At 45.9% G+C, this 23453-nt stretch overlaps 1 protein-coding gene and 1 long non-coding RNA gene across 3 annotated transcripts; one reads left to right on the top strand and one right to left on the bottom strand.

Moving 5' to 3' along the window:
• Nucleotides 1-952: 952 nt before the first annotated feature.
• Nucleotides 953-23384, bottom strand: si:ch211-202p1.5 (uncharacterized protein LOC103909337 homolog). Of its 2 annotated transcripts, none has more exons than XM_037086963.1 (4): nt 21235-23384; nt 9486-9648; nt 3132-3251; nt 953-2599 (listed from the first exon to the last, which is right to left on the bottom strand). In XM_037086963.1, the coding sequence occupies exons 1-4, from the start codon at nt 21293-21295 to the stop codon at nt 2497-2499; spliced, it is 447 nt and encodes a 148-aa protein (XP_036942858.1). In that variant the 5' UTR covers nt 21296-23384; the 3' UTR covers nt 953-2496. The 2 variants fall into 2 exon arrangements, with proteins under 2 accessions (XP_036942858.1, XP_036942859.1); XM_037086964.1 differs by lacking the exon at nt 21235-23384 and adding an exon at nt 12571-12662.
• Nucleotides 5922-10276, top strand: LOC119012822. The gene is made up of 3 exons (XR_005072609.1): nt 5922-6223; nt 9558-9673; nt 10047-10276. It is a non-coding gene; the product is annotated as an uncharacterized LOC119012822 (long non-coding RNA).
• Nucleotides 23385-23453: the final 69 nt, after the last annotated feature.

Genomic DNA, 23453 nt, shown 5'->3' with positions numbered 1-23453 from the left:
TTAAATTAACAGCTCATGTCTCATTCAGAAAGTACTCTGAAGTCGTGTTGGAGTAAAAGTAGAGTGTTAAAATATTACTGTGGTTAATGTGAAAATCAGCCATTAGAAAAGTTCTCGAGTAAAAGTCTTAAAGTATCTGATATTCAGTGTACTGCTGCAGAATCAAACCGCCAACCGGCTGCTGACAGCGAAGACAACAAACGTCACCAGGACCGACTGCCAGACCGTCCACACAGCCGCAGTTTGGTTAGACTTTTTGTTTTTGTTTTTTTGGTGACAAAATTGGATTTTCTTAATGTAATATGTCATAAGAAAGCCAAAACGTGACAGCTGCCGAGCCAGAGAACACTGCTCAAGACAGCACTGCACCTTTTATGAGCATGAAGCCAATGGATATCTTTCAGGAGACGTTGGAAGATTTTTCAGATGCGTGTGTGGCAACAAAAATGTGTTTTTTACAAGATGTTGAGACAAAATCAAAACATGACAGCTGCCGAGCCAGAGACCACAGTTCAAGACGGCATTTCAATATTTGCAAGCATGAAACCACTGAATATTTTCGAGATGTCTTGTTTTTCTAGCTGTTTTTGACAAGACAAAATGTGATTTTTTGACAAGACTTTGAGACAAAGTCAAAAGATGACAGCTGCTGAGCCAGACACCATTGTTTGAGACAGCATCCACCATTTCTAAGAGTGAGACCACTGGATATTTTGACTAGATGTTTTCCGGAGTTTCTGTGGCAGGAAAACATTTTGGACAAATTCTCACAGCTGCCAGGCCAGAGACCACTTTTCAAAATGGCATTTCAACATTTGTGAGCATGAAACCATTGTAAATCTGACACAAACTATAACAAACAGTAACTGTATTGAACAACATGAGACATGAAAAAGAGACCATGAATAGTTTACATTTAAAAATCAGCTCCGTCAGACGTTCCAGAGTCGTTTTGTTTTTATTGTGTTTAAGTAATTTAAAAATCTTTAACAAAATAAATATCAATAAAATAATCAACATACGTACATATATGATGCTATACATTTGAAGAGCGTCGTGTTCAGAACATGTGACAAAAGCCGTTCTACAGATGAAGTAGGCTGAAGACGTGAACATCAGGACAGAATCAGGCGAAATGCAACACGAGTTCTGCTCCACGACTCGCTGAACTGCTGGATTTCATTATATTCATATCTGGAGGAAATATCCTGTTTCTGAGACGTGATGTTTGTGTTAGCAGGACGGAGAGCCGCCTGCTGCTCGCTGAGATGATTGATATCAGTCATCCAGCGCGTTCTCGAGGATCTCAGCGCGGAACAGAACTCTGAGTGTTGCACTTGGCTCAGATAAAATGTGTTTCAGTGTGAGGAGGTTCTGATGACAACTTTTGTTCAAGTCCGTCGTTTTCATGGTTGTGTGAGTGCAGCGTGACGCGGAACAGCATGAACGAGACTGAAACACGTCGGACTGACGACTGAGATCAAACAGCCTCGCTGATGGAATGAAGCTCGTTCAGCCTCGAGAACCAACAGATTCAGGAGAGGTTCTGTTCTGCTGCGAGGGAGACGAGTCTGCTGTGGTTTTTATGATGGGAGTGAAGAAGCTGTATAACCTGATTATATGGTCACAGCTCCTCAGGTGAGTTCCCGTCACCTCCGGTCAAAGGTCACGTCTCCACCTCCTGACCTCTGATGACAGAGCGAGGAGGCGCTCCTGAAAGCAGAAGCGTTCAGAGATCTGTATCTACATATCTACTCAGGTTATATTCCACATGCTCAGAGATTAATCACTGCGAGTATACGCCAGCGGACAGGAAATAAATATGTGTTATATTTCACTTTGAGATGTTTGACGTGTTGGAGGAAAAAGTGAAGCTGCCACAGAAGCTGTGACGTCGCTGTGGTCGCTTCACTCAAACAAACTGTGAAGCTAAAAAATATATTAGTAGTATTATTATTATTTCAATTCTCATTCAGACAAAGACTTCTAAACACTGACGACACAGATATACTTCAGACTTTCTCTGACGTTATAATCAGAATTCTGAAAGGAAAAGTTGTGAAATGAAGGATTTATTACAGACGACAGGCGGCGGTGTGAGCGATGAGTTTTGAAGCCGTCTGTCAGATATTATACATCAGGTGACCGATGATGACACGTAGAATAATGTTTGACTCGTCTGCGTCTTTACTGTAAACCCACTAAATACTAAAGTTACAATCAGAATCACAGGCGGCGTCGGGCTGCAGCCTCGACTCAAATATGATTCTGTTTTGTTTTTTTTCTTCTCGCTGTGACAAATCAGCTGAGATCATCCGGTGACAGAGAGGTCACAGGTTCAACTCCCTTCCTGCACGTCAGCCAAATGTTACAGAGATGAGCTGGTCTGGGGTCAGCACTCCTATCCTAATAGTCACCATCACTACATGAACATTACACACTGTACACAAACTAACGGCTCCGTCTGCGTTCTCTCCTCAGTCGGACCTCTTCGCCTCAGGTCTGTTTGAGCGCGTGTCGGCTCCTTTTTTCCCACAATGCACCTCTGTATCGCTTCGACTGTTTGTCAGTCTTCCTCTTCAACGCAGCGTTTTCTCCTCTGAAGAAAAAAAACAACAAAAATGAGAGGAAAGAACAGTCTGGGGTTTAGTTATTGTTCCTAAAATATGTGTTTTAATTTATGGGTCACTCCTCAGCCACTCATCCAGAACCCAGAACCTTTCCCAGGTCATGTCACGGATTTTCCTGAAATAATTCATGTAGAAAATTCAGTTCACTTCATTTTACCTGCAGCTGGACTCCAAATATCTTTAAGTTATGAAGTTTTGTCCCTCAGCGCTGAATGTCATCGTGTCAGTGATTGTGTCTTCTCAGTAACTCCTTATTTCTCACTGGATTGGCTTTAAATTCTCCTCGAACATCCAAGAAAAACACTCAGGATCATTTACATTCAGCTCCAAGAGCCAAACTTCAAAAAGGTATTTGGAGCGCAGCTGTAGGATTTTACAAGGTCCCTTAAAGTTAAGAGACGTTTTTAAATCACTGTGTCAGAGAGAATCTGTGACATGAACTGTGACGGTGGAGGTCGGCTGCCATCCTGATCCTGATCATGTGTGTTTGTGCGTCCTCACTCGGTTTGCGTCCGGACGGAGCAGAAGCTCAAACACTCGCCGTCTTGAGTGTCGGTGCAGAGGCAGCGGCCGAGCTCCCTCCTGAGTCGGACCGAACCAAATCCATAAGGAACCAGGTGGCTGGAAGACACAAAGAGTCTGAGTGAGCACCTGCACCTCCATATACAGACAAACAGACTGTTTCCACACAAAGACGGACAGAAGATCGTTTAGAACAGCTGCTGAATTTACAAGAAGGAGCAAATAATGCAGAATTAGTCAGACACAGAGTTTCACAGTTTGTTGAGTTTCTCCTCATGAAACAACTCTTAAAATCACCACATTTGTTAAGGGAGTCTGGTGATGTTGCAACGCATCTACGTCTTCTTCTGGTCGCGCTGAAATGTTTCCTCCCTATAGAGTGAGAGGGACTGAAAGCTTCAGCAGTCAGGTGATGAGTGCAGATGTCGACACCGCGGTTTGAAACGTGCTTCCTGCTTTCAGTCAACTTTCTGTTGAAGTGCTCTGCAGCTGCAGTGAATCATCCGGCTGCTGATCCATCTGGTGCCAGTGTGACTGCTGAGCCGGCTGCAGGTCTGAGGGGGATTCACAGCTGGACTGCTGGTGTGGTCGAGTCCACCACAGGGACGGCCGCCAGCAGCACCACCGCTAAGTTACAACGAGGAAAAACCTGCAAATAAAACTGCGGCTTTATCGTCCGTAAAATGTGACGTTCAGATTTGAGTTGTGACAAATAATTTTTTAATCATATTGACGAAAGGTGAATTTTCCCATGTTTCTACTTTAGGAGCTTCCTTCAGTCGCTGACAGGTTCAGACTGCTATCTGCAGCGTCTGACAGCACGGTGGAAACTTTCCTCACAGATAAAACTGAAGATCCTTTTAGTTTAATCACAAACTGCTGCGTCCAAAGCCACCAGACTCCATTTACAGAATCAGTCATTTTATTCATTGACTCTGCTATGGTCAAAATAAATCCATGTGAAAATATTCTGGCTCATAAGTCATAATATTAACAACAATATTTCTTAATTGTAATATTTCAAGCTGAAAGTTGTAATTTTTACATGTATGTCTAATTTAACAATCACCCAACAGAGCTGCTGATTGTTGGAAAGACAAAGAACAAAATGGTTTCTGTGAGTTTTACTCTCTTACAATAAAATTAAAATCATCCGTTTGTGTCAGTAACTGGATCAGATCATTGATCAGAGAGACTGTGGACCAATATGATCCTTTTACCACAAACAGATGTTATATTGATCTCGCCAAAGCCACCAGACTCCATTTACAGAATCATTCATTTTATCACCCAGAACACACTTACAAAACTCACAAAACCAACAATCATCCATTCAGTTTTTGGTGAAAATAAATCCACGGTCTTGATGGATGTGGAAGGATTCTGGCTCTGCTCGCTGTTTTCCTTCGCTGCCTCTCTGACGGCGGCCTCCCTGACGGCGGCCTCTCTGACGGCGGCCTCCCTGACGGCGGCCTCTCTGACGGCGACCTCCCTGATGGCGGCCTCTCTGACGGCGGCCTCTCTGACGGCGGCCTCTCTGATGGCGGCCTCCCTGACGGCGGCCTCTCTGACGGCGACCTCTCTGACGGCGGCCTCTCTGTCGGCGGCCTCTCTGACGGCGGCCTCTCTGACGGCGGCCTCTCTGACGGCGACCTCCCTGATGGCGGCCTCTCTGACGGCTGCCTCTCTGACGGCGACCTCCCTGATGGCGGCCTCTCTGACGGCGGCCTCCCTGACGGCGGCCTCCCTGACGGCGGGCTCTCTGACGGCGGCCTCCCTGATGGCGGGCTCTCTGACGGCGACCTCTCTGACGGCGGCCTCCCTGACGGCGGCCTCTCTGACGGCGGCCTCTCTGACGGCGGCCTCTCTGACGGCGGCCTCTCTGACGGCGGCCTCCCTGACGGCGGCCTCCCTGACGGCGGCCTCCCTGATGGCGGCCTCTCTCTCGCTGCTCTCCTCACATCTTCATGTCCAACTCGCTGCATTATGGATTCATTTCCACCAGAGCAGAGTCAGACTGTGCGGTTATGGTTTCGATGGTTTGGTTCTGTCGTCTGTTGGGCCACTTTTAGAAGGATTGTTTCTGTAAATGCAGTCTGGTGGCTTCAGACAGACGACACAACACAACACAACCTTCATCTGACAATAAGAGAATGAAAGTCATATTTAAAAGATAAACAAAGTAATTAAACCAACATGTTCTGTGACACCTGAATAAAGTTTAGATTTACATCTCTGGACTGGCAGGTTATTTGGACCGAACCAGAGCTGGTGCAGAGCAGAGACGGATCTGGTGAGTTAGATTTAGTGTTGAGTGAAGTTTGGTTTGCATCGATTAAATGAGTCTTTCTGTAAATGGAGTCTGGTGTGTTTGTTTCTGGTTAAAGGATCTCTCTCTTTAAATCTCTCAGCGCTGTCAGAGACTAAAAACAGCTCTGTGACGACGTGTGTTCGCCCCGCGGACTCCTTCATCACTCGACCTGCTCCAGAAACTGTCGTCCCTGTTAGTCACTGAGACTGAACAACAAGGGAAAATAGGATCCAGGTTGAAAAATACCAAAGTTAACCCTTTAAACGCTGAAACATCTGGCTCCCATTTCCACTTTGTGATAAAATGTGACCCTTTCATGTGCAGCCCTCCTCTCCCAGCTTCTGTCCGCTCGGCCATTTATTTTCCTTTCTACACTTTGTTAACTTTAAGTTGTTTCTTATCTCTCCGCTGGCTTCACTTCCACCTTTAATGTCTCTACGTATCTGTGGAGGGTTCAGTGAGCTCTCCCACTCTGACTGCTGCTCTCCATCACAGGGACGAATAAATCTCAGTGACCTGAGCGACTGAACTGCAGCTCTGTGAGTTACAGCTTCTGCTCTGCTCGTCTCTGCGTACAGCCCGGTTCCACTTCAGTCCGGGTCAGAGGTCACGTGTGATCGTTTCCTGCCTTCAAAACAACTGTCAGAACAGCGTGACGCTCTTTACTTTGACCGCTGTCACACTGCAGGTTTCCAAAGTATCAGTCTCTGAGGTGAAATGAGTTTATGACTGCAGATCATTATGTCGCTTGTTCCCCGAGGTAAGTGAACGCATCATTGCTCACATTACGGCTGCAGACCATCTTCAGTTGAGGAGAAGTATGAGTCTGTATCTCGTTCACTTCAGTACAGAACTAGGCTTAAAAAAGCACCGATTCTAATATCAAACAGCCCGGCTGCCACATTTCTGTGGTTTCTGCAGCTCTTCAGCAGCTGACTCATACTCACGCAGTTTGCCACCAATATTGACTCTATAAATCTGCTTAGAATTCCTCATAGAAGAAGCTGTTTACATGTGCAGAACTTGCCTGAGAAACTCGCTGTTTTAACTCTCCGTCAGCATGAGAGCGATCAGGTGACAGACGTCTGTACGGCAGCGACCACGCCGCAGACAGGAAGTGGTTCAGCGAGGGTTCGAGGGAGTCTAACAGTTCGTCTCTCACACTCATGCAGTAATGTGGGAGTGTATATGAACAACACTAACACAACGTCACACACACAACACCGTGCGAACAGCCAGCGTCATATCTGTGGAAACAAGAAGTCAGATAAGAACTCAGCAGCGTCTGAAGACTGTTCAGAGGACAGTTTGACTGGAAGTGATCTGGATCAATGTGTCCACCAAATGGCAGCTGTTACGTAAACTGTGCTGTGTGAGTTCACTGAAGGTGACTCGCGTCCTGGAGGAGGCTCGCTGTCGCCCATTAGCCCGTCTGCAGTTTGGATCGCGGCCCTGCTGGATGTTTGGAGATCTCGACGGGTTGAAGTGTTTAATTTTAAACTTGAGAGGGTGAAATAAATCCAAAACATACAAATCAGAGCGGAACGTCCAATCTCACAAAATAACATTTACACTGAAAGTATGTTGTCATTTAAAGGAACAGTTCACCCAAAAATGACAATTCAGTCATTATCGACTTACTCAGAGGTGAGAAGTTACAGATACTAAGTTACTGTCCTGCAGTTCATGTTTCATGTATCTGTACTTCAGTCTCTGTGTGACTTCTCCTCTCTACACCTGAACTTTCTCCTCCTCTCAGCTTCAGAACAGCCTCGTTACTTTAGTTTGATGCATCTGAGGTGAATTCTGGATTCTTGTTATTTCCCAACATCAGCAGACTGATGTGGACCAATCAGACGCAGCGAGACGAGACAAAGACGTAAAAGCTGTAAGAAGCCGTAAACAGACAGAGAGGGAGGCTGGAATGTGGAGAAAAGGCGTGTTAGTGTCTCGTATCTGCAGAGAGTTTCTGATTTTCTCTCTTTGTTGCTGCTCGGGACGCTTTACCAACCCAACATGTGTCTATTTGACGTCCTGGGAATGAGACTCAACAATCAACTGTCTTTGTGGTGCGTTCAGGAATAGCTGGGACAAATCCTACTGATCACACCTCTGTGTTTACTGGTCTCCAGGAGCCCTGAGACACAGGTGATCTGATATATTCACACCAGGTGAGGTCGAGCTCGTGGGGCAGAAATTAGAAGAACCACACAGAGACGTCCAACACCTCCTAGAACCGCTTCAGTGATGAGAACAGCCTGTGACTGGAACCTGAAGGACCATAAGATCCACCTGCAAGTCCACTTAACCACCTGAGTGACCTCTAGAACCACAAGTCCATCAGAACCTCCCTGCTGATTCCAAGAAGCACTAGTCACTGCTCAGGCAGCACTAGAACCCGTGCCAGAACATCCTTAACACAACTAGATCCATAGAACCAGGACCTGCAGGACCAGCAGAACCTGATCTCTTCTCCTCTGCAGATGCAGTTCTGGGTTCTCTAGTTTACGTATCACAAACAAAATGGTGGGAGGAAGCGCGGCGCCCTCGGGAGCTGGTGTGGTCCACACAGTTTACTGGTCGCCTCAGTGATGGGAACTGGTTTTATGATGAGGGTTCCTCACCGCACTGCTATGTTTAGACTAAAGCAACGCTCTGAGCCTTAGTGAGAGGGTCCGCCGCTGCCCGGGCTGTTTTTGGATCATCTCTGGAAGCTATTTCTGTGACACCGCTCTCTTCCTCCCTCGCAGCTTAATGCATCTCAAATGTGTCTCGGTGGCAACAGGAACAACACATGACGGCGTGTTGGGACACAATCACACAGGTTGGTTAAGTTATTAGAGAGCGCTGAGATTATGAGTCTTAACGAGCTCGTAATGATCAATGGCTGCACGTGTTTCTCAGTGTAATCGGTTAAATCCGTCGTGGCAGCAGACTGTGAGCAGTTTGGAGTTCGTGGGTCCGACCGCACTGATTTCAGACTCTTGGCGGTCTCCTCGGCGGCTTCGTGTTAAAGGGTTAAGACGAGCTATTTAGAAGCAGCGAGAGGAAACACGGCAGAAATTACCCTTCGTTAGGAAAGGTGCTCTTTCTTATTAGCTGGCCCACATCTGACTGCTCGCTCGTTCCTTGTGCACACTGAACTAAAATGAAGTTAATTGCTACCAATTGTGAAGGAGCTGCGCGCCTGCTTCCTATTTGAGGGCAGGGACTTAAAAATATGAACATCTGGACGAGGAAATGAGGAGAATACAGTGTGTGAGCACATAAAATCATACGTTCAGGTTATTTCTGTGTTGACTGAAGTGACTTCAGCCAGTTATCAAGTCTGTAGTAGGAAGCAGAGCGATGTGTTGTGCTGGAGGACTTCATCTGCGGATCACTGAGACACGTCCTGCTTCACATCGATTCAGAATCAACCACAATAACTTCTTCTCTGTTGCAGCCGACAGCAGTTTCCTCTCCACACACAGACACGTAACATGAAGTGAAGGTTGATTGTTGCCACACAGATTCACACGTGAGGTCAAAGGTCCTGAATGTTAAACAGGTCGCAGTTCAGCACCAGCGTGTCGGAGCGAGTCGGGCCACGCTGTACATACGTGACGCGACATCGTTCATATCGGCATCGGTTCTCTGGTATCTGGTATCTGAACACACTGAGCTCAAACTGAATCTGCTGTTTCTTACAAACTTCCAACAAACATGGAAAACATCCGTAACGCTGCCGTTAAGTACTGTGGTTGTACTTGTGATCCTGTTACTGTCGCTCGGCTGGACTTGGCTTCAGGCTGCAGGTTTGTCTGAGTGTTGGCCTGCAGCCGCCTCCCGTCCTCCCCCAGCAGCCCTGCCAGCTCCTGCTGCAGAGCAGACCTTCACACCCCTCGGAGGTCTCGCACTGATTATTGATCGCTTCTTATCTTTGCTGTGTTTCATTATTTATCATGTTTTAAACTGTAACACGGATCAGCACGCCGCCGGCTCCATTACTGTGAAAACAAACCTCTCTGACGGCGACTCACCTCGGGGTGTTGACCCAGACGATGCCGATGTGGCAGAAAAAAATGCACTCTTTGTCTTTCTGGTTCTCGCAGGAGCAGCGTTTCTCTCGCCGGTGGGCCGTGTGGGGGAGCTGCGCCCGGGGGCCCTCCTCCACTGTGGGGCTGGTGATGGAGAAGGTGGAGGCTGTGGAGCACAAGAGGAGGAGGAGGTCAGCTAGCAGTGTTTGTTTAGTGTTGATTATTACCTATAGATTATGTTTCCTGATGGGTTCATGTCCATCACATCACTGAAGTCAAACGTGTCATTAAAATGTCGTTAAATGTTATGAGGCCGATTTGACGAGAGGGAAAAAACACCAAAGTGATTTAGGGAGTTTTAGCAAACCGCTAAGTGCTTCAGCTGAGGTGGAGAAGGTTATTTATGACCACTGAAACAAACAGAGTCAGTGTTGAACAGCTTCATTAGGTTTTTAACATCAGACCTGCTGTGATGTTCATGTTGTCTTGGTTAATGATGCGTTCACTCTTACACTGACAGCTCACAGACACAGTTTATTTTTTAAGATTGACATTTTTATTTAGGATTCAGTCGAGCCACTCGAGCTGCTTCAGAGAGACGTCCTCCAAAACATCTGGAGCATCGTCCTCGTCTCCTAACTGTGCAGCAGCGTCGCGGTCAGAACAGGAGGCGGATCGATACGTTATTTCCACGGTTGACAGCGATATTCAGTAAAATGTAAATGCTGTTAATGTCTCAACAACTGTCCGCTGAATCCTTGAGAAGCTTTCAATAAACAAAAGATAGAAACACATTTAGTTCTTTCAATCCGTCCGGAGTGAACCCTCTTCCCAAGAAACTCAATGAAGAATCTCTGGCAATGACAATAAAGCCACCATCTGTGATGCTGTCGTGGTTTCCTCAGGTACCGCTGCAGGTTAACGTTTTGACTCCTCGGGTCGGGTGGAGAGAAGAGAATAGCGGCTGATCCTGCTGGAATGGATGTCCTGACCCACAGATTCTGCTGTGATGAAGACGTGTTGGTATCAGGTGTGAACTTCTGTCTTTAGAGCTGAGCGTCGTCCTGTAACTCGACACCTGAACTGGTTCTCATGCACACATGTCCGTATTAAAGACGGCACAGAGCCCATAAAGCCCGGCGGCACCAGGCAGCCTTTGATCCGGCGCTCCGTGCACACAGGGGAATGTTTGGGCGTCCTCACAGGGACTTAAACGATTTACACAAAATAACACCTCTCTCACCATAAATGGTATAGGTCCACTCTTTATAGCGCCGTGTCCCACAGAATCAAATATTTGAGGTTGTTATTCGTGTAACGTTTCCAAAGAAGCTCAGAGAAGCTCGTTTTCCCAGAGACACTTTGACGTCCAAGCCTTCGCTCTGACATCAGTCCCAGGACGCTGAAGTCATGTGGGCACTTGTGGTCTTTTTTGTCTCCAACAATATTAAAACTTTCATGGCTTTGATTTCTCAACATCATTATCAAGCAGAAGTAAAGCAGGCATGAGTCAGAAGACACAGAGGACAGTAAGAGATGGAGCCAACATGTCAAAGTCTCCCAGAGGAGCTCAGTCTGACAAAGTGTCTTCACCAGAGACACACGCAGGCTTCATGTCCTCTGACAGGATCGCAGCTGACAGCAGGGCGGCGCTGCAGCGTCACTCTGCAGCTGAAGGAAAGCTGCTTTGTTCTCCTTCATGTGAGAGAACAGACACAAACCATGAAACCGTCACCGTCCAACTTCTTCCAGGTGTCCATCACAGTAACATGGATGTTATACAATACGACCACAAGAGGGCGACACTCAGGGTCAAACTCTACTCTTCCTCCGCCACCGTCCAGCCTCCTCCCGGAGGTTCTGTAGTCACTGTTCAGCTGCGTCCAAATCTCCCGACATCTCCGGTGCTGCTGGTGTTAGCCTGGCGGTCTCACGCCCTCGCAGCCCCGACACAGTCTGACTGAAGTCCAGAGGGCGGAGATCCAGATGCAGCCTTCGTCTCTGTGCCGGCTGAAGTAACATCGTACAGATGTTTAAAACTTTAAAAAGTTCAGCTGTTTTCAACACTTCTTCCTCTGGTCCTGTGGTCGGGTGTTGTTGGAACTACTGGCGACATGATTACTGGAGGAACTTCTCTGTTGGTCTGTAGTCTTTCAGGAACTGTGCAGAAAGACGTTGGATATGAACACAAAGTACAGACGGACGGCTGCGTCTGTATCGAACGTTGGGCATAAATGAGTCTCCAGTGTAACCAGCGGTGACTGGTTTGGAGCAGCAGGGTGAAATCTGACGACCTGGAACAAGAAACATCGTCAGGCTCAGTCGTTGTCTTGAGACCAGAACCTCCTCTGATACCAGCTGGTCCATGTGTCTGTTCACAGAGTTCATTCAGTTTCTCGTCACATGTGACTGGGTGACTCGGGGAGTCGCGGGTGTGTCTGCTCACGACGGCAACGAATCGTTTAAAGTCAATGTTAGAATTATTCTTATGATTAAAGATAAAAACAGTGATTGTGTTGTGCGTTTGCCAAACAGAACATTCTCTCCTCGTTTGAGAAGTGTCTGTCACCATGAAACAGAACCACAGTGCCGGGGACGCTGGGCGATGGTTTCATCTCCCTCCGTCATTTGTGTTAGATCCAGCGTCGTAACGTCGTCCTGGCAGGAAACGTTCATCCTCTCCCAGTCCGACTGTAAACAGCTAATAAAGCAGCGATTCATGTCAGGTACAAACTGCTGCAGAGCTGATGACACAAAGTCCTTCACAACCACCAGAACTTCATGTTTTGTTTGGCTGTAACTAATCACAACTCTGGTTTGGTCCAGTTTGGGGGACAGAATTCAGGATCGTGTGACGAGTCTGTAGCTGATCTGCTGAGTCGACTCGGAGCTGCGGAGCGACGGACGTGATGAGAGTGCAAAGGAAATATTATTTATATCATAATCTCACATTTTCATTATTGGATCATAAGCAACATTATGTATGAACTTAAATAAAATATATATATAAAATAAGAGAATAAAATACGGTGGTCGCTCTTTAAGGACACATCCTGACACACCTGCAGCTGTGAGATCTGACACTCACCTGTCATCACAGCAGCCTCCTGACAGACTCACATCATCACTGCACACTGGAGCTGCTGTTCGTTAAACTCATCAAACCCTGTTGAACACTTTACTCTGACAGGACACCTTCTGTAGAGTTATAGTTTTATAACCCTCGGATGCTGATGGTTTCATTTCCGTACGTCACATTAAAGGTCGGACGAGGATGAGGAGGAGAACTGATAATTCATCAGGTTCAAAAACAAGAGCGATAAAATGATAATGATTTATTCTTACTGAATAACCTACATGTTGGATCCTAGATCAGTTTGAATCGAGGCATTTTGCTCTCTGGACTGGTTTCACACTTGGAAGCTGATCAGTGTTAATCTCTTTATCTAGAGTTTGTCTTGCAGCACGAGTTCACAGAAAACAAGCACGACCTTCCTCGTTGTTTGCCTGGTCTCCCTCCAGACTGCCAAACCAAACTGGGCTGAACTGAGGCGTTTTGTTCTGACGGTGGAGAGAATGTGATGGGTTTTAATTCATTCGGCTCGGAGATGTCACGCCACTCATTCACGGTCATCACATATCCTCCCACAAACACGCTCACACATTCACAGCCCAGTGCAATATCCTGGACGGGTTCATACACACAAGGTCAGATGGAAACAGGCTGGAGCCACGAGGTCAGTCTGGGAGCAATTAGCTGCTCAGAATCTGATAATTGATCATGAATAGGTGACACTGTTTCTGCATCAGTTTAAATAAAGATTCCTGCATCAAGATCGCGCTGTATTTATACACACATGATGTGAACCTTAGACGAAGTAGATATTGAGTGTAAACAATAGAAAAACATTAAAAACTAAAGTATAGCTTTTATTTTCTCTCCAGATTTTAAACATGTGTAGTGACTGTAGTTTCCATCCTGTGGCCCCGTTCAGACCTGGTGTTACCATCCATCACTGAGACAGACTCCATGTTTCTAATCAAAGACAGAAAGAAGTTCATGTAGAACATTTGCTGAATGAACAACAAGGACACAATGAGTGAGAATCTGTCAGAGACAGTTTCACTGCATTATAAAGTTTGTTTTAACTCAACAACTCTTAAAATCACTACATTTGTTAAGGGAGTCTGGTGATGTTGTGGTGGCTAAATCAGTGTATAATCCACTCTTCTTCTTCTTCTTCTTCTTCTTCTTCTTCTTCTTCTTCTTCTTCTTTGCATTCATGCTGCTCAAACAATGTGGTGACATCAGCCTGGACCTCCTCTGACTTATCAGTTCAAAGATGATTCTTTCATTAATCTCCAGTTTAATATCTTGTCTGTCTGGTTTTTGGCCTTCTGTTCCCCCCAGCTGTTTGGAACAATAAGCTCATTATTTGAACTCTATTATCGTATCATTTTTAAATGATACATAAACACCATGTGGCCACAGACATAATCACAGTAAACTGAGACGCAGCTTCTTTAATCACTTCCATCGCAACTGAGTGATCTCACACAGAGCAGCAGTTAGCTGAACACATGACCGGACATCATTATATCATGGTGTGTGTGTGTGTGTGTGTGTGTGAACCTGATCCAGTATCAAACAAACATATACCAGCCACCTGTTGATCCCGTCATCCCTGACAAATTCATGAAAATGTTTTAACGAGCTCTGGTCCATCTCTTTATCTGGATCTGTACAAAAGTTTAAGGGATCTATTCCGGGGCCCTGTTCACTAGATCCTGCTGACAAACCAACCAACAAACCAACCAACCAACCAGGGAACACAGAGCTGGTCTCTGGTCCACCCAACCAAATTTATGACGTCTGATTTTTGACCTTTCAGCTTTGAGACATTTCAGGAGAGAATAATGATGAATTTCCTTCCACACCTCAAACCAACACAGTTGCTGGTTCACCTCAGTTCTCTCTGACTTCCCACTGAGGGCAGATAATGTTGCTCCTGGAAACCCAGCGGGCTAATACAGCAGAACCGCCACCCGCCACCCGCCAACCAGCCACCGACCGACCGACCGACCGACCACAACAATGTTGAACACTTAACTCCTTTGTTCGGATCCATCAGCAGTTTCACGTTGCTGCAGAGCGGTTCTAACAAAGATGTTAAAACAAACAGGACAGACCTGAACAGACCCCGACTTCATGTCCAAAATGAGACAAACCACAAATAATAACATTGTTCCAGAGTTTAAAGAAAAACACATGTTTTTTAACCAAATTATGGAGGCATGAAATGTTCACTGGGAGGGAGCCGGCGAGAAAACAGATCCTGACAGGACTTTCAATTGCAATGTGATTTCACATTTGTCATTTCAGTCACCATTTTCTGTCCTGATTTCCTGGTTGAGGTGTCGCTGCCGACCCTCCCTTGGATCTGTGCCAGTCTCTCTCTGTATGTGACTGTGACTTCAGATTGTTCGCTGACAGTCGGCAGTTTATTGCTTCCTTGCTGAAGGGGAAGGATCATACTTTATAGACTGAAACATATAACTTGGTCCTAGACGTAAGGTTCCTGTCTCCGCTTTTGGCATCTATTCAATCCTCGGAGCAGGCCTCGCAGCGACGCACGCTTCCTGCTCCCATAATTTCATTTACTGTTTTCTGCTCTCGGAGTGCAGCTATAATTTGTGTGCCAGATTGCATACTTTATGTACATGTGCATGCAAACGTCTGTGTTAGTTTGATTTTGTGGCTTTGGGTAAAAAAAAAAAAAAAAAAGACGAAGAAATGTGGGAAACCTCAAGAGGCAAAACCCGCGTTCAGGCTCCGCAGAGACTGCCAAGCCAAAGTTTAAATTCTTGCCCTGTTATGAGAGAGTCTGCCCGGCTCCACAGGGTTCGACATTATTTGACAATATACAGGCGGATGAGCTGCCTAATCCAGGAGCTGGCTGTGTGGGTTGGCAGGAGTCGCTCTGCAGGTAGGAGCCTCCCAAAAACATGAATTTGGTGTGATTGTGTACTCAGAGAACACAGTCAGGGGTTTAAACACCATCCAGCGCGTTGTTCATCCAGCGTGTTGTTCTAGCGCCGCTGGACTCAAGTTTCTTGGGAGCTAATAAAGGTGCTGAGGCCGACAAGACAGCCAGCCTAAACTCCCAGACTAATTTGGAGCTTTTGGAAATCAGATGTCTCCAGACAGGCTGGAAAAGTCTTACTGGTCTGACGGTAGTTTCTCCCCCCCATCAACAATCCCTGAGGGCAGCAGACCACCGCTGGACCTGGTGCACCTCCTGACCTTCTGACCCTCTGACCTTCAGGGAGCCCAGTTACACAAAGTGAGCACGACAGGAAGCTGAAAGCTCACCCAAACATAAATATTCAACCATTATTAGGGCTGGCTGTTGAGACTTGAACCCAGACCTCGACTTGGACAAAGGTTCCTGAACTTTGACCTGACCTGTGCACACCTTGAGTCTGTCTCTGGACGTAACCTAGTGTTTTCCCTGCAGACCTCCAGACAGCCAATCACCACGACTAGGTCTTGTCACAACAAGCACGCTGCATGCTCATTGGCTCACTGACACTGATGAGATTAACTCCTTAGATATTGAAATGCGGTATCAAGACATTTTTCAAGACTCGATTAAAGATAAAAGTATAGAAGCTCAATAACCATCCCTGGTCCTCCTCTCCTCCTCCTGAGGATATAAAGTCCTCCTCTCCTCCTCCTGAGGATATAAAGTCCTCCTCTCCTCCTCCTGAGGATATAAAGTCCTCCTCTCCTCCTCCTGAGGATATAAAGTCCTCCTCTCCTCCTCCTGATGATATAAAGTCCTTCTCTCCTCCTCCTGAGGATATAAAGTCCTCCTCTCCTCCTCCTGAGGATATAAAGTCCTCCTCTCCTCCTCCTGATGATATAAAGTCCTCCTCTCCTCCTCCTGAGGATATAAACTCCTCCTCTCCTCCTCCTGAGGATATAAAGTCCTCCTCTCCTCTTCCTGAGGATATAAAGTCCTCCTCTCCTCCTCCTGATGATATAAAGTCCTCCTCTCCTCCTCCTGATGATATAAAGTCCTTCTCTCCTCCTCCTGAGGATATAAACTCCTCCTCTCCTCCTCCTGAGGATATAAAGTCCTCCTCTCCTCTTCCTGAGGATATAAAGTCCTCCTCTCCTCCTCCTGATGATATAAAGTCCTCCTCTCCTCCTCCTGATGATATAAAGTCCTTCTCTCCTCCTCCTGAGGATATAAAGTCCTCCTCTCCTCCTCCTGAGGATATAAAGTCCTCCTCTCCTCCTCCTGATGATATAAAGTCCTCCTCTCCTCCTCCTGAGGATATAAACTCCTCCTCTCCTCCTCCTGAGGATATAAAGTCCTCCTCTCCTCTTCCTGAGGATATAAAGTCCTCCTCTCCTCCTCCTGATGATATAAAGTCCTCCTCTCCTCCTCCTGATGATATAAAGTCCTTCTCTCCTCCTCCTGAGGATATAAAGTCCTCCTCTCCTCCTCCTGATGATATAAAGTCCTCCTCTCCTCCTCCTGATGATATAAAGTCCTCCTCTCCTCCTCCTGAGGATAGAAAGTCCTCCTCTCCTCCTCCTGAGGATAGAAAGTCCGTAGAGGCGACAACTCATCCAGCTCCACATCTTGTTCCCTGAGACATTATCAAAAATGTTAAAAGAGACATTAAACCTACAGTGTTGAAGAGATTTGAGGAAAAGATTCCTGGAGCTGCAGCTGGAGTTGACAGGTGTGTTCTGGGCTGGGAGCCATCCTCTAGCCATCCTCTGGAAATCTCTTCAGTAGTTTTTGTGTAATTCTGTTGACAAACCAACCCACAAACAAACGGAGACCGGTGAAAACAGAACCTCCTCGATGGAGGAACTGAACACAAGCCAGTCAGCGTCACAGGCTGTGATCGCAGCAACGACTTGGCCGAAGGACTGAAAACTTATTATTTACAGTTTGATACCCCGGACTTTGCAGATGAACTTGGGGAAGCATGCAAAGAGTCGAACCAGATGTTTGATGCTCATGATATCAAAGCGGAGGCAGTGTTGCAGAAGAACGAGACAAATAAGAGCTCAGTGTCGGACCGCGTCATCGCTCAGGTATTGTTCTGTTACATGTTAACGATTCTGTGAAGCAGGGTTCAAAGATGTCGACTCACTGCTGACATCACTGCTCATGATGTCACTGAAGGGCGGGTCAAAGGAGAACTTTGGTGATGATGCCGGAGGTCTTAGACTCCATGGACTTTGAATACAGAGCTCAACAGCCACCGCCATCTTGTGAATTTCCTACTAACTGAAAATGATTTGAAGAGTTTCAGAGGTGGATCAAAGCAAAACCCAAAGATACAACGCTGAGAACAAGACTGTTGACAGAGCGAAGAATCAAATAAACCAGCTCACACCTGTCCTCATGTTCAGTCCTCTGAGGTCAACTGACGCACCGGCACGTCCAAATCACGTGACCAATTTCCAACTTACATGTTGGAGCGGCCTTCAAACTATATACCAGTTTTTCAACTGTGTTGATAGGCCAAGTAAAACTGGACTTATGAAAAATAATGTACGCCAAGTTTTTTTGTGAACACTGCTGTCATGTTTGCTGCACGTCTGGTGCAGGAAGACACGATAAAAACAAGCTTTTCTCATCAAAGTGTCCACAAGCAGGAAGTGTTAGCAAGCAAAAAAACATGTGACACTCCTTTTCCTATTGGTGGGAAAAGGCACCACAACCCAATCACAAATGATATGGCAAACCACGTGATCTGGTTGCTGAGGAACAGGGGAGGTTGTGGTAGGGACGGTGGTGGAAGAGTGACAGCAGCAGTGACAGTGATGGAGGCCGTGATAGTGATAGTGAGTTTTGAGAGTTGAGAGATTTGTGACATTTAACATGTTTGGAGTGTATAATTAGTGTGTTGTGTAGTGTGTTTAGTGAGTAGTGGAGTCGCTTTTTTGTTTTGTGAGTCAAAACAATGAGGAGATGCTGAATGTGGAGCAGGGAGGAGCTGAGAGAGACCTGAGCCTGAGGCATCGCTTGCATTTAAATGTAATTAGTTACATATAACTTTTGTGCATAAGTTTTCGAAATTTACAAACAATTTATATTTGCATTATAAGTACTAAAAATGGTTCGTTAAACATATTTATGTTTTTCACAGTAAAAAAACTCAGATTTTAAGTTTTTTTGTGATTTTAGGTCCATCGTGTTAATACAGTATGTCAAAATGAAAAATTTACTAACTTACACATGTGAGGTTGTGCTGAAAATAATAATACCAAACAAGGCAAGGTAAATAGTTTATACAGTGAAATTTAATGGTAAAATCAAAAGTAGTCAAGAGTGGCCAGTTAAACCCCAGAGGGTTAAAACAGCCATCAGGTCTCTGCGTGGACAACAGGGAGCTCCACCAATCAGAGACACTGCTGTTACACTGTGGGATTGTGGGTAATGTAGTGCTGGTCTCAGAATTATGAGTAAGAATACAAACTAACCTAATAAACTATTTATTTTGGCTCTGATCCTCTGCTGAGCACAGCTCAGGTATGACATCATCTCCAGAGTTCATTCAGTTTTGCTGCTGTTCGATGTGTCTGTGTCACAAAGTTAATTACATTAATCTGTGCTGACCATGTTCAGGTAGAAATAAAGATTATAACGCTGATAAAATAACGCTTGTGTGTCTTTGGCCCGAGTGGCGTGAAGCGGCCATGTTTCTCTCCTTCTATCATTTCCTGCCATCCACCACTTAACTTTGTAACGGTTTTACAAAGCGAAGACATCCAGACATTTTCCCCGGCTCAATCAGCTGCTCCTGTACTTACATGGGCTATTAGGTTTTATTTGGTGTCTATGGTGGTTAAAGGAAGAGACGCTGCTGTTGTCCTGTGATTTAAAGGCTCTGTTTTCTGCTGCAGACTCTAATAAGCCTCAGATGTCTGGCTGTCAGACACGATGGACACGGAATTCAAGATGGAAGTGTTATAAACGTATGGACGGTGAGGAGGTTGGAGGCAGGACGGTGGAGGAAGCAGAGATGTTGACAGAGGGGAGCTCTCAGATTCCTCTGACGCCCTCCAAGACTCACAAATATTTCTTTAACGTGATGGAGGTGACATCTGGCCAGGACTCAGCTCAGTGTTGCCCTGAAGTGTCAGCGAGCTGGTGGCTGTGATGATGGTGTACAGAGTTAAACATGAGTGGAGTTATGGCTGCTCAGGACTCCAAACCACGAGCCCCATTTCTTTTTAATGACAAGGTCAACGTAAGTAGCAGCAGCACCTCTTCCCCCGTCAGCCTCCATGTTTAATCCCCACAGCTTTGACTCTGATGTGTTCTCTGGAACGTTACGGAGGAGAAAGCGGCTGAACTTGGAACACAGATGAAGAGGAGACATTTAGGTATTCATCCTGCTAGAAGAAGTGATTGTTTTCTTCCTTTCCTTCAGCGTTAAAGGTTCCTGTGGGTGTAAAAGGCCACGAAAGATAAAAATCCCAAAGTCTGCGCCAGCGTGAACATCTCCCGCCACAGAAAACATCCCTCTGCCTCATTTACAATTTATGCCTATTATTCATTAGACTGGTTATGGTGTATTTTATGTCGTGTGGATATCTTCAGCATGAGGTCACCACGGACCTGATTACAGACATTTAACTGAAAACACACTCAAAGAACTTGACGCTGACTTTAAACCGAAGGGACCGGATGTGCAAACACACTGAATGATTTCTGGGTTTTAGGACTCGCAGGTCACCACGACAGCCACATTCAGACTGAACGTCTTCAAGAACACCGTCAAAGTTTGGATCATAAATCTGGATCAAAGAGTTTGTGCTCTTTCCAAGATGGACTTCGAAGGAGTTCAGTTTTCTGATGTTTCCCGACACAAAGGGGAGGAATTAATAACACAACTAAATAACAGTAGTTTCTGTCTCTATCTGCCCAGAATTTCTCAACTGGCCCGACTCCGACATGATTTACAGACACCACCCTCACTCACACCAAACAGAGTGTTTCCAGGAGGTGAGCTTCATGTTGAACCTCACCGAGAGAGCAGCGACCATTTCATCAAACTTATAAACTTCTCTGGCTGCATCATTCCTAAAACTCATCTGAACATTTTAGTCACAGTGATAATTACTGTCCATCTCAGTCCAGCTGCACTGAAGCTGCTGCGAGCCGTTATATAACACAGACTGTGGATCAGCTGCTCGTGTCATGATGTAGAATAAAACCTCCACTATAGTATTAATAATAATAATAATAATAATAATAATAATAATAATAATAATAATAATGATAATAATAATGTATTTTCATCTTTCTCATCCTGGAGATTTGACATGTCCTGTAATGTTCTAGCTGCAGTGTTCAGTCTGCTTCTATTTGTTCTAACAATTAATCCTGAAGGCAACACGAAAAAACACGGCAGCCGATCGATCAGTGGATCATTAGGAACCTTTAACCTCTGTACCAAACTTTGAGCCAACCCGTCGAGCAGCGCCGGATCTATTGTGCTGGCTGAGTATTGGTGGCACTGAAAGAATCAACATCTGTACAGACGTACACGGCAAACTATAGAAGACAACTACCAGATGGAATAACTTAAAATTAAAGATCATGATCGCTAACACAATGTCAACATGCAGTGCAGAAACTGAGATCTGAGCTGTGTTCGGGCTGCAGCAGCTCTCAGCCCTGCAGAGCTAACACACATGTGGAGGCGGGTTTACCTTGATGTTGATGGATCAACATCAGAGTCGTTGCGAGGAGCCAAAAGTAAGTGAAGTCCATCCTGTTTTCCTCAGAGTCCAGGTGAGAAATCTGCCTGAAGCACCTCAGTCTGCACCTTAAACTCCTCCAAGACTGACGGATCAAACACCTGAGCTCACAAAAGGTTCCCAGTCAGCACTCACAGAAAATGAGTTGTAAAAAAAGGTCCTCAGGGTCAAAAGTGTCCACTTGATCCGGTCAGGTAACTGTCGGGTCGCAGAGCTGAAGTGGCTCCGACCGGCTGTGTTCTGCAGACGGAGGGAGGATACTGAGGGCGGCTGCAGCACAGCTGTACTGAGCTGCATCAGAGCAGATGGAGAGAGTGAGCTGCAGGAGGGAAGGGTGGAGGAGGTGGAGACACGGGGGAGGCTCGCTCTGCAGTGAGACACCTCCACAGCTCCACCGTCATAAATCTCTCCCTCCTCCGCTGACCCGTGTCACGCTCTCCTGTGAGCTCCGGCTCTCTGCTGCCTCTGTCGTCGCTCGTCTCTCGAGGATCTCCAGCAGAGTTCCCCCGACACGAGGAGCAGCGCTGCTAGCTGAGCGCTCACAGCTTCACCCAGTGTTTTCAGAGCGAAACAGTCTGAAGGTCAAAGAACCAGCGAGTCACTGACGCCACCAACAACTGTGAATGTGATGAAGTCAGTCGACAGACGGAGGTAAAACAGAGCGTGGCTGTAATGATGTGACAGAAGTCTGAAGATTGATAGTTTGTTGTTCACATCAAGAATCAAAAAGTGCTTTTTACACGTCAGATAACGTCTGTTCTGACTCCAAGCCTGGAAGTTTGTGGACTCGAGCCTCCAGGAGAAGCGCCAGACTTTCAGACAGTTTCCAGAGCCGCCAAACTGTAGAATTACATCATCACGTGACACTGAGGTCCAAAAAGACGTTTCATAGGCTTCATGACCACGTTTCCATAAAACATCAGAGTAAATGGACCAGGCCACGTAAAATGTAACTTGGTCAGAGGAGCGGTGTTAGCTACGTAGCTACGTGATGCATGGACTCTGATACACAAAAGACAAAAAGAAAAATGAGTGAGCGTTTTTTTTTTTTTTTTTAAATGTTAATGTTTCCATAAATGTTCTGCTGTGATATTCTCCTCAGTGCCTCATGGAAACACGGCTAATGTGAGAGAAGCTGCTGTTTGCTTTTAGCATCGCAACCATCGTAACTGCAGCCGTTCTGTCCAAAAATATTTGGTAAATTTGAAAGAGAAATAATTCAATTATTTTATCCCCAATCAACTCAGTCCAGAAGCAACAGCAAGAAGTCAACATGGACAGTCTGAGTATCTGATGTTGAGCTTTTCTGGCTTCAAAACGTCGCTGAACGTTAGCGACGGGTTTGAAACATGCTAAAGGCTTTTCACTGATCGCTAACTGATCTGAGAACTGTGTGTTTGGAAACAGAAAGTCTTCAGGCCTTCGTCCACACAGATACGATTTGTTTCCATCATGTTGCTGTTATATATCAAACTAGAATAGCGCTCAGTAGAGCGTATACCTCTGCCAAGGCACAACAGTTCCATTTAATTCAGTTCTGATGAAAGTATCAAACTGGAAATCTAAAACTACCTGTAACTGTTTAACTGTGATCTGAGATTCAAATTTCACAGGTTCATTGATTCAAGAGTTAAACTGGGCTGAGACGCGTCCGCCAGCCAAGTCCGACAAATGTGGTCAGTAGTTTTTTGTGACAAACCAACGCAGCAGGAGGTAAATATCTCCTCGACTCTTCGCACTTGGACTCGTTTGTTTTAGTTTGATTGGTTCTGACGGGCCTGAACTTCATCAGGCTGCTGCTCAAACGCTACAGTTTCCACCTGCTCAGCCGACAGAAGGAGCTTCTGTTGGTTTGTCATCAGGACACAGTTCCACCAGACTTGGATGGAGGACGGGTCTTGGCCCGGGACAACCCGCTGAGGGACGAATGTTTTCTCACTTTCGTCCACATTGTGAGATTTTTCTTTTGTTTTTTCCATTAAATCCTCGGAGTGGAATCGACAGCAGGGAACCGTTGTGCCTCGGTGGAGGTATGCACTCTACTGAGCACCATTCCAGTTGTTGGGAGTTACTTTGACTTTTAACTACTTTGTAAAAAACAAGGAAAACCCCTGAAAGGATCTGATGATTGAATGCTGAAAAAACATTCTGGTGTTTTTTTTTAACACCTT

The sequence above is a fragment of the Acanthopagrus latus genome, chromosome 22 (genome assembly GCF_904848185.1).
Source record: "Acanthopagrus latus isolate v.2019 chromosome 22, fAcaLat1.1, whole genome shotgun sequence".
Classification (NCBI taxonomy): domain Eukaryota; kingdom Metazoa; phylum Chordata; class Actinopteri; order Spariformes; family Sparidae; genus Acanthopagrus; species Acanthopagrus latus.
Note: the sequence above shows the minus strand (reverse complement) of the source record. Positions and strands in the feature narration are given on the sequence as shown.